The sequence below is a fragment of the Mustela putorius genome, unplaced genomic scaffold (genome assembly GCF_011764305.1).
Source record: "Mustela putorius furo isolate JIRA1106 unplaced genomic scaffold, ASM1176430v1.1 tig00537227_pilon_pilon_pilon, whole genome shotgun sequence".
Taxonomy (NCBI): domain Eukaryota; kingdom Metazoa; phylum Chordata; class Mammalia; order Carnivora; family Mustelidae; genus Mustela; species Mustela putorius.
Genome location: NW_025422368.1, coordinates 15,274,443 through 15,286,635, shown reverse-complemented (window position 1 = coordinate 15,286,635; position 12,193 = coordinate 15,274,443). Strand labels below are relative to the sequence as shown.

Here is a 12,193-nt window from a genome sequence, read left to right as displayed (position 1 = left end):
GAAAGATCAACAGTTGTAACTTTACATTAATTTCCCTTTATAAATCACTTAAGACTGAAGCTTTTAAAAATACAAGTTGAGGGGTGCCTGGGTGGCTCAGTGGGTTAAAGCTTCTGCCTTCAGCTCAGGTCGTGATCTCAAGGTTCTGGGATCGAGCCCCGCATCGGGCTCTCTGCTCGGTGGGGAGCCTGCTTCCTCCTCTCTCCCTGCCTGCCTCTCTGCCTATTTGTAATCTCTGTCTGTCAAATAAATAAATAAATAATCTTTAAAAAAAATACAAGTTGATACTTTATAATAATTGTATCTCAAACATTCAAGTTCTCAATAAAGTGAGACAAATTGATATCTAAAATAACTAAGCAGCAATGAAAGATATTTACATTTGCACGCTACAAAGAATCAAAATCTTGGAGCTGGAAGGAACACTACTGATCATGTGGTTTAACCCCTTTGACATTTGACTACCAATGTCAACATTTTTGGTGAAAACCTAAAAAGAAACTGGCCTGGGGAAGTTAATCCACTCAAGAGTACTAGAACCAAGTGTCTTGACTACCAGGGAGGTATTCTAGAATCTTACACTTAAAGTTCAGTTCACAGACATGGAAGCATTGGTATTACCCCGAAGCTAGATAAGCAAAATCTTGGACTCCACCTCAGTTTTGCTGAATCGGAATCTTCATTTTATAAGACCACTCAGGTGATCTGTATGCATATTCATGTTCAAAAATCCCTATCCAGGGACATAAAACTGCTCTGCTTTTGCTGTCCTCTAGGGGATGATATAAAAACTGGAAGCAAACCTTACTCACTGAAGACAGTTAAAGGACTTGAAAATGTTAAGGTGGAAGGATGCTTCCATAGATTATTTTAACTCTGTATTTTATTTTGACCTTCTGAAATAGAAGAAATCTCACATTTTTAATGCTATAATTCTTATGATAAATATAATGTCCTAAATATATACTAGTTAGATGAGTTCCGGTGCAACTTACAGATAATTAGAATTACATTCTCATTGTAGAATACTTTAAATAAGTTATAGAATTATAGAATAAAATTACAGATACTATAGACTACTATAGAATGTGTGGAATATAATTATGGAATGTAAATTATTAAATCATTTTAAGAAAATATAATTTTTAAGCTTTCATATTTAAAATGTTATTACTGTAACTAATTACTACATAGTGAAAGTTCCCAAAAAGCTTATTTTAAGTAAGAGTTGAAATTTCTAAAGTGGTGCTTCTAAAATATTTAAATATTATTTTCTTAATCCTTTTGATTATATAATCTGGGGGCTTATTTAGAAAAATCTATGAGGAGAAGTCCTGATGAGAAGTAAAATACCACTTAATCCTGGTTTAAATAACTCTAATTCTGAATGACTAAAATGCAAATATTGATTATATGGAGACTTCAAAAACGTGCTTCTAAATTTTAAGTGAAAAAAAGAAAATAACCTGTTTCTGACACTCACCTCAAATACATTTTAATAGCAACAATTATATTTCTAATCCAACCTTAAAAATGTCTTTTAAGGGGTATCTGGGTGGCTCAGTGGATTGAGCCTCTGCCTTCAGCTCAGGTCATGCATGACCCCAGGGTCCTGGGATGGAGCCCCACATCTGGCTCTCTGCTCAGCAGGGAGTCTGTTTCCCCCCCTTCCCCCAACCTCTGCCTGCCTCTCTGCCTACTTGTGACTTCTATCTGACAAATAAATAAATAAAATCTTTTTAAAAAAATGTCTTGTAAATCTTATCTGTAATAAGGCCACAGTTTCCTATTGGTTTGTTGCTATTTAATGTTGCTTTCCAAAAACTATTACAAATATTTATATATACAAATACATTTGCATTGCAAATATAATATTGCAAATATTACACCAAATAAGGAAGAGAGGAGAAAAACCCACCTGCGATTTAGCATGGGTTATGACAAAATCTCAGTTCCCACCCAATTAAAAATTCCCACTGTTCACAAGTTTTTGAAAGATACATCCTGAAAGTCAATGGTGGGTTTTGAAGGGTCATTTTTTTGCCTAAAAAAGGGAATTCACTATCATAACTATGATAGTTTATTCAAAAATCACATGAATTTTAATCCAAATAACAGTGAGCATTTTATTCTGTAAAAGTAGTTTCTGGAAATATATTTGATGTACTTGTCAATTTTGTAAAATCATCATTAATTTTAGGAGCACCAAGCTAATCTAGTCTGAAACAATCTATAATTCTATAACACATTTCTTTGTGAATGGCAACTAAATATTTAAATGACATTTTAATAAAAAACCTGGGAAATATTCCAACCTTCTTTCTTCTCGATTGCTTTCCTCAAGTTTCTGTAGCCTTCAAAATCACGAGGCACAGTATTGGAAGGCCAAGCCAATGAAGGACAAACCAGACAGTAAAAAGCGAAAGTGATAAGAAGGTAAAAATGATACATGAGCTTGAAGACTTTAAAATAAATTTTAAAAGATATCATCAAAGGACAATACACAGTAAAAAGGCAATACATTTTGTATGAACAAAAAGTAAGTAGAAAAACAAGCAGCATTATATATCTAAGAAGAGTATATAGACTTTCAGTTGAAATTATTTAGCAGTAAAATGTAGAGTCTTAGTTTATATAACTTGATCAGTAGTAAGAGTGTTTGGATGCCATTACTTTTTAAAATCTGAAATGTTTCCACCTTCTCAGTTTCCCCAAAAAGACCACTTTCAATGATATCTTCTTCCTTTTAAGCCTTCCCAAAAGATATTTTTATGGCATCATCAAAAGAATGTCAAAAAGTAATGCCTTTATACCATAACATGAAAATACCATTAATACTACATACTAGAATGCTACCTTTAAAACTTGTTTTTTATTCTTAATACACTACATGTGAACATCACTAAATCTAAAAAAAAATGTTCTATTTCAAAATTATATATGAAATGGTATTACAATCAAATGAGTATGGTTGTTATGATATCAGTGAAAACTGTAATTTTATTAATTGAAAATAAAATCTCATAATATCACTGTACTAATAATTAGAAATTATTAAAAGGTCTAAGGTAAAGGGGGCAATAAAATGGGAAATGCAGTACTTTCCATTAGTAAGATTGATCTTCAACCAGAAATATATAAGAAAAACTAAAGATATATACTTAAAGACTTTGAAGTATAATTGAAACAATATTCAATACACAGAATTGGGCATCTTTACTCAATGGATGTACTGAATACCAATATTTGTCATATAAACAAAAAGACAGATGTGCTAGGCTCCAATTAAGCATATAGCAATCTTGATAGAGCACATTTCTGACCAGAATTCCATAAATATTTTTCAGAATCATCAATATTTTTAAATGAAGAGATTGGGTCTTAAGCATAAATTATTTTAAGCCCGTTATTTTCTTGGGCTTGCATGTAATTTTTATTTATTGGCCTGCAATTGTTTTTCCTAATCAACTTATATATTGCTATTCCAAGAAGAGACTAGCAATCTTTCTGGGGAAAAAAAATTCTAGAGTGATCTTCACCAGGGATCAAAAGGTCCAGTATAATGGCTAGAAAAAGAAAAACAAAGCCATCACCTAAGAAATCTATGTGTTTCTAGAGTTTCAACCTGACACCACTAAACACAAGTATAATGCAGTCTGATGAATGAGTAACGTTTTTTATAATTCAAGTCATTTAAAGCTAGATATCCAAAAACATGGGGAGTAATGCCTAATCTAGGCTTACACTAATGAAAATGAGCTACAGTAGCTCAAAGGATATGGTTCCCTGGTAAATAGCCCAAATTTTCTATGTCCGATATGCAGAGTTTTTGTTTATCTAACACAAGAGAGCTCTATTAAAACATATGGATGAGGGGCACCTGGGTGGCTCAGTGGGTTAAAGCCTCTGCCTTCAACTCAGGTCATAATCCCACCAGGGTCCTGGGATCGAGCCCAGCATCTCCTCAGCAGGGAGCTTGCTTCCTCTTCTCTCTCTGCCTGCCTCTCTGCCTACTTGTGATTTCTGTCTGTCAAATAAATAAATAAAATCTTTAAAAGAAAAACAAAAACATATGGATGATATAAGCTAATAAGCAGATAAGCGTTAGATGAATTTTCAGTTGTTTCTCTAAACAACATTGCAACAAGTAGTTCAAAGACAGTGATGGCAGGGGAAAAAAAAAAAACACTAATAACCTGATACTTTCCCATAACTTAAAGTTTTCATTCCATTTAGTTCCATTACATGGAGAAAGGATGCCTCTCCTATACAGAGGAGAGAGAATGACAAATCTTGCCAACAATTTTAATATTTCTGTTACTAAAAAAAAGGTAATATGGCCTCTTCAATTATTCCACTTTATTTTGTTATACTCCCCTATTTTCCTATCTAAAACTATGGATGATTTTACAACTCAGTAGAAAATAAGCACAGACAAGAAGAAGAATAAACCTTAAACCCCCACACATTAACTAATTTTTGTAGCTCTGATAAAGACTCTGATGCAGAAAAAGTTTCAACTTTCATGTAATTATGAATGCCCTTCTTGAACATAAAAGCAGTTTCTAACATAAAAATGACCCACTTGATACTCTTGCTACCAACGCTTACTTTGTTAGAGGCCTCGTAACCACTACAGCCAAAAACTAACAAACACAAAACAAAGTAAATTAAAAGAAATGGAGCTTCTAATTTGTGGCTTTAGTAGAGAGGAATGCAAGCAACTATGAGAATGAGGACAGCTTAGGAAATCTGAACCCAAAAGTGAAACCCCAGATTCATCTTGGAAACTCTCAGCCATAAGTAGGTAAATATCTTTCCTCCATAACTTGATTTTTTTTTTCCTTCATAAGGGTGCTGTTGATCAGTATTTGAATTAATGCTTCCTCTTTCAAAATTACAAACATCCTTAGAAAGGAGGGTTATTGGTTTTAAGTTATAATGTGGATATATATAGCATGGATTCCTTAAGCCATAGATGGTTTTAGTCCCAAATTTGAATTTAAAGAGAGAAAAAAAAAGGGAAGTAGATGATTTTGAAATCAGGAATACTTTGGAATAGGGTGAATTACATGAGAACTGACCTCCCAGGGGAGGAATGGACCATAACAGGCATAAGGACATAGAGGAATGGACCATAACAGGCATAAGGACATAGGGGGTCAAAAGACGGAATGAAAAGGATGCCTAAGGCAGAAATTCACACTTCTCCCTGAAGGCTGGTTACACCCATGAAAGAGTTTCTTTTCCCTTTTTTCCTTTTCCTCTTCCCTTTTGAATTGCTCTTACCACACTACAAAATGAGAGAAAAAAAAAATCATTTCATATGAGTCAGTTGGGAAACCTGGACAATATATATTTGTAATATTTTCCAGAGACAATTTTTTCTTATCTTTTTTCCGAAGAATTTTTTAAATGAATTTACTGTGTATGTAAGGTTGAGGCAAAACCCAAATTTTGCAATGCCCTCTCTGATGAATAAAATAAATAAAAACAAGGGCTATAAAACAACTCAACAAGAATCAGTGTACCTAAACAGGAGCTCTTGCCTCCAAAGAGTTCCAGGGGAAGAACAGACAAACTGCAGTTACTCAAAATACTTGTGGAACTCTTTGTTATCTGTTTGCTTCAACATAAGTGAGGGTAGCAAACCCTTTGGCTAACATGACAGCTTACTTACATTTTTAAAATAGGAATTTACATTACATCCAGTCTGAAAGTTATTAGGATCTACAGCAAAAAGTTGACAATGATTAAAGAAATGCTTTAATCAAGCTGAGTGGAACAGTATTGGTTCTCATGTTTAAATCCATAACAAGGTTTGACTAGAATGCGGTAAGAAAAATTGTATTAAATTCTACAAATTTACATATGGAATATGTATGGAGTATAACTCATAAACTGGTTCTAAAGGCTTTCGTGCAGTTTATGGCACCAAACAAATTTTTTTTCCAGGTTCACACTATATTATATAGGTTTCAATTCTACAAAGACATGATATAGCATGTAGGTGAAAATGCTAAGAAAGTATGATTTAAAGTATTGTATATGATTATTAATTTTTAGGAAGCATTAATTTTTCTCATTTTAGACTATCACTGACTTTTTTCAAGATGGCTAAGGTAATATCTCTAAATTTATCTAGTTTGGTTTTTTCTTCATTATTTCATATCATTTTTTTCTTAAAAAATAACTTTTTTCACTTGGGTTCTTATGTTTAAATACAGTTGTTTAGTAAGGTCTTCCTAGCATTAACATCTATTATTTTTTATCATAACAATTATTTTTTTTTTAAGATTTTATTTATTTATTTGAGAGAGAGACATTGAGAGAGAACATAAGTGAGGAGGTCAGAGGGAGAAGCAGACTTCCCATGGAGCTGGGAGCCTGATGTGGGACTCGATCCTGGGACTCCACGATCATGACCTGAGCTGAACTGAGCCACCCAGGCGCCCCTTTCATAACAATTATTACATCCAACATAATCACTGAAATAGTCAATTTTTCACTTTGAAATGACAGCTATTTAATTTTTTTACTTTAAAAAAGCACCAGGGACAAATGTTAATAATAATATATTTTCCCTTTAGTACCATTTACCAAACAAAATGCTTCTCTCCCTGCATTGTCACAAAAATAACCTCCATCAGAAGTATTATTTTAGGATACCTAAGCTCACTATAAAAATGTCAAAACAGGGACGCCTGGATTAAAGCCTCTGCCTTTGGCTCAGGTCATGATCCCCAGGTCATGGGATCGATCCCTGCATCCCCACATCTGGCTCTCTGCTCAGCAGGGAGCCTGCATCCTCCTCTCTCTGCCTGCTTCTCTGCCTACTTGTGATCTCTGTGTGTCAAATAAATAAATAAAATCTTAAAAAAAAAATGTCAAAACATTCTAGGTTACCCTTTATTCATTATTCAGGCCAAACAGGTGATTATGATAACATCTCTAAATTTACCTCAAAATGAAACAGCAGAATCACTTCATGACCTTGAGAAATATACCCTTTCTTATACTTACTATTCATGAACAAAACCAAGACCTTTAAAAACAAGTCACACTGCCTGGTATTTTGACCAACTACAAAACTAATATTATAAGAGAATAGTTAAGTCATGTGCAAAAGTCTCATTTTCATTCAAGCAGTATGTTGGATCACATATAATTCTGTGACCACTGTTTCAATGTTAACTACTCTGCATAAAAGCTAATCATTACATATCTTACTGCTGCCATAATCAGCCATCCATGAAAATCACCTATTAAGACACTAGTATCTGAAGAATGCAATTTCAGTTGCAATGCCTCCTAACCATAAATGTGTAACTCCTTGTTTTAATTATTCTGATCTTTCCTTCTTAACTCAAGGACACACAGCAGAATTAACTTGAAAAATTTAAACCTCCAGTTACATAAGTCAACTGGACTGTTCAAGGAAGAAATGCCTGGTTGCCTACATAAACTTCTAAATAAACTGAGCAAAGCAGCAGGTAGACTAAATGGCAATAATAATTCTACAAAGCAAGCTTCCTGCAACAAACCATTTGACAGCTGTGCCCCCTTTTGAATATCTAGCCAAAACGCTTAAAATTAATTTGACTGGCATGTTCAAAATATATTTAGTAACTATTGTGACTGCACCACAGAATCAGTAGGTAGACATGTAAAGAATTTGTGAATATTTAACCACTCACACATTAAAAGTGGTCAAATTTTTATTTTCTTCTTCTTGGCACCCAGTTGATTTTAGAAGAAGATATTATCAGGATGCAAGAAAAAGAAAGCCTAGAACAGTGGTGAAAAGCTGAATAACTCCTTGTTGATTCAAAAAGCCTAAAATAACATAAATAACTCTGACATAATCAAATTGGAAGCCCTGCAGAAAATACTGAAGAGACCAAATGACATTAAATGACAGTCTGATGGATTAGTTTAGCCTTTAGTTAAACTAATCTAGACAGGAATCAGATTATATTCATGAGACTACTTAATTGCATTAGAAAATGGGAAAGAAATGAAAACAGTGAGTTGTAATGGTAGAGCAAGCTTTGCAGAAAAGATGAATGGAATGCAAAAGCAGCTATTTGAAAAATAGTAAAATAATTTCAAATACTAATTTTACCTTGTCATAGTCTAAATAAAATCTACCACATTATTACAATTAACTTATTTTTCCTATATACTAGTAGAGATAAACCAGTAAACATATATCATTATAATTTTCAGCTAATTTAAATGGCATTTTCCTTTTTAATATACCGTGAAACTATGTATACTCACTGTAATTGCAAATTAACATATCCTGCAAAGAAAGAAAAACAAGGATTCATATAGCAGTGACTTCATAACACTACCTTTTTTTCTTCTTCTTTTCTTTCCTTTTCAGCTTCTCTAAGTCTTTCTTAGCTAGATCTATAATTTCAATGGTCTCTTTGTCTGAGGACAGTATAGTAGGAGAAAAAGCTGATGATCCACTGAAATACGGTGATCTTGCTGTGGCTCTTGTCAGGTTTTTTCGAAGGTTCTCATTCACTGCTTCACTTTCTAATAACTTTGCCCTAGTGAATAAAAATATGTTTAAACAGGAAACATTTTTTATTACAGAAAATAATTTATAGCATACAATTTACCACCCTAACCATTTTTAAGCATATTAACTCGGCACCACAATGTAGATCCAGACTATTGTGTAACCACAGCCACCGTCCACCTCCAGAAATTTTTCATTTTCTCCTACTAAAATTCTGCACCCATTAAATATGAACTCATCTCCCTCCTAGCAACCACCATGATACTTTCTGTCTCTACAGTCTGACTACTCTAGCAGTAAATAGGGAACATTTTAAATATATTGTTTCGTATGCCAAAAGGTTATTCAAAATGTATCTCAATGTTGCTACAAGGTAGGATTGTTGTTGTTGTTGTTGTTGTTAAATAAACAGGCTCACAATCATTAATGTTTAGGATTTTTTAAATTCTCTGATTAAATAATTATAAATTTGAAATCACATTTTTAGTGCTCAGAAGTGCCAATGGGTAATTAGATTAGTTGCATTCTGGCCAGTAGGCATTACTGATGTTGCTTTGCAAACCCATCATTTAAACTTAAAATCTACAAGCAGCATGGTCCCCTTTCTTTCAGTGCTTCATTCATCATGCTATAATAGCATTTCCAAATCTTTGTAAGGAATAGTTAGTTAAACTTGCCCCTAACTGGCCAAAAGACATCTGGCTCCCAAGCATGGCGTGGGAAAAGATGGTATCTCCAAGGAAACCTGAGTTTAATAATTGAAAACATTCTTTTGTTTGCTCAAGCAGGCCTAATAATGACAGGAGGAAAATGTATGTACTGTCAGTAATGTGCAAAAAACATAGAATGACGAGATTCTGAAAGAGGGGACTCTTGAAACAAAAAGGGATTCAGAGTCCCGTAGGCTAGTCCTTTTATTTCTACTTGATTTAAAATCATCAAGAACACAATTACCTACTTCAATATAATAGATTTCCAAGATCAATCTGGCAGAAGGGTGATTGAGACAGGGCCATAAGGAGAAAGTACTACCTTATTAGATCTGTCTCAAAACTATATTGCACAGAATTTCTGCCATATGTCCAAGTATTTCAGAGAAAGATGCTAGATTAATTTGCACCTTATAAGCTTGAGAAGATGCAGTCAGCTCTGTTTTGTTTTGTTTTCACTACCAAAATTATTTATGACACTGTTGGAATCAGCTAGAAACAGTGTATATAAGTCAGTGAATATATGTTTCAAGTCAGGGTCTTATATACTCTTTAATGAAATTATTTTATTATATGTCTGGTATCATATGTAAGCAGAATAACAATTAGAGTAATTTGAAATGTTTAAGTAGCTGTGTACAAACTTCCAGGTTAAATTATTTCAAAATTATTTTAAAGAAGCTTCTGAATATAATGCTGTCATTTTGTTCAACAAGAGCATAACTTAAGTATAAAAACACAGGTTAACTATAAAAACTCAAAGTCAGGAGCGCCTGGGTTAAGCCTCTGCCTTCAGCTCACATCATGATCTCAGGGTCCTGGGATCAGGACCCCCGCATCAGACTCTCTGCTCAGTGGGGAGTCTGCTTCCCGCCCCCCTCACCCCCGCTGGCCTCTCTGCCTACTTGTGATCTCTCTTTCTGTCATAAATAAAATCTTTTCTAAAAACCCTCAAAGTCAAAATTCACATTTTTCACATTTTTCTATATTTTCAATATAGCCTGGGTACATAATAATGAATGTCAAGAATAAACAAAAATATAATAAACTAGCTATCAATAATGACCTGTTTCGTACTGGTTCATTTATATAATAACCAGATAAGTTCTTTTTTTATTACCTGATTTAAGTTTGAATTTCATAAGGGGTATATTCCATGTTCTTCAATGCTGGTGCTGATAAAAGCTGAAACCTTTAGGGATCAGCTCCACAAAGCTGAAGATACATTAGCAGAAATTGCTTTTTGGGCTTTTTTAAAGGCTCTCTTTCTCTTCCCACTCACCAATCCACCCTGCCGCCTGCATTTCATTTAACAGGAGACCAACCAGTGAGTCATTAGGGGAAGAATACCAACTTCCCTGGGAAGGAGCAGACTGAAGGCTTGCATCTTAGCTCTGCCACTCACTTGATCTTGGGTTATTAGTCTTTACAAGCCTCTACTCTTTCTTCAGTAGAATGAGAGGAAAATATACATTTCCCTATGATTGTTATGAGGATCAATGATATAACAAATTTAAAATTCATCAGACTGATAATATATCTAATGAATAATAACTATTCTTTGCAAAAAGTTGGAAATGATATAATTATCAAGCAGTGAGTGATTAGTTAAATGAAACAGTTACAACTATGAGATAGTATCACATGGGATCTGCAAAAATTATGTTAGAAAAATACTTAATAACATTTAAAAATGCTCATAATATCTTGTCACATTTCAAAGAAAAGATAGTAAAGTAATATATATATCCATATCAATTGCTAAAGTATGCATTGAATAAACATTGAAGAGGTATATTTATATTAAAATATTAACATTGGTGCTAGCAATAGCAGCAATATGGATGACTTTTTTTTATATACTTTCCTATCTTTTCAAAAATTGCTATGAAAATTTTAAGCTGCACCTAAAAAAACAAGAATTAATTAACTAATTAGTGTCCACTATTATTTTACAACAACTAATGGGTTATGTAGATTTATTAAAAGGAAGCTAGTACTATTTTACAATTAGAATAAAACTCAAGTTTAAACAGTCCCAAGTGGCAATAAATCAATATAAATGTGCATTATGTTAAAAGAGCCACAAATAAATGCCTTCCAAAGATGAAGTTTTGATAGAAATATGGATTGGAGTAGGATTTAGTAGAGAAAAAAAACTATATCAGAACGTGGACCTAATAATACCACATTAGGCTGTGACATCTTATTCTTTCATTGAGCCCCATAATAACTCCTTGAGACTATCAAGTATTACCTCATTCTTAGACATGAACAAACTAAAGCTCAGAGATGTTAAGAATCTTGCCCAAGGTCAAACACTTATTAATAAGTAGAAAATTTAATTTCAATTGAGGTAATCCAATTTAAATTCAAAGCTCATTTACACTCATTCCATATATACATTATTTTTATATTGTAAATTACAGTCTTGAGATTCTATAACAATACCCTCAGAAGTGGGGCACACCTAACGAAAAAACCATCAAAAAAGTTTTGGAACTCAGGGCCCAAGAGTCACCTCTATTTTCTTTTTTTTTTAAGATTTTATTTATGTATTTGACAGACAGAGATCACAAGTAGGCAGAGAAGCAGGCAGAGAGAGGAGGATGCAGGCTCCCCACGGAGCAGAGAGCCCAACGTGGGGTTCGATCCCAGGATCCTGGGATCATGACCTGAGCCGAGGGCAGAGGCTTTAACCCACTGAGCCACTCAGGCGCCCCTCTATTTTCTAAATGGATTAAAGAATGGTATTAGATTAAGAACTTGAAAAAGAAAGATATTAGATGTTCTGTTTAGCCATTATAAGGAGTAAAAATGATTCTGTTTTGTAGAAAATAATGACACTAGCCAAGCCATTTGTCTTATAGTGAGATCAGGCTTAGATATGGTCTTAGAAGAAATAAAGCATAAGAACCAGAATTTAGAATGAGCCTTAAAAATTGACTAG

At 33.6% G+C, this 12,193-nt stretch overlaps 1 protein-coding gene across 13 annotated transcripts in view; it reads right to left on the bottom strand.

Moving 5' to 3' along the window:
* Positions 1-12,193, bottom strand: part of KIF21A (kinesin family member 21A) — a 151,951-nt gene that overhangs the window by 48,494 nt on the left and 91,264 nt on the right. For 7 of the 13 annotated variants that reach the window (XM_004771830.3, XM_004771831.3, XM_045072916.1 and 4 more), the window contains exons 11-12: positions 8,358-8,561; positions 2,316-2,354 (exon numbers count right to left, since the gene is read on the bottom strand). In XM_004771830.3, coding sequence (XP_004771887.1) covers positions 2,316-2,354; positions 8,358-8,561 — 243 coding nt within the window. The remainder of the gene's footprint in view (positions 1-2,315; positions 2,355-8,357; positions 8,562-12,193) is intronic. The other 6 variants (XM_004771833.3, XM_004771834.3, XM_013045493.2 and 3 more) reach the window with 1 other exon arrangement.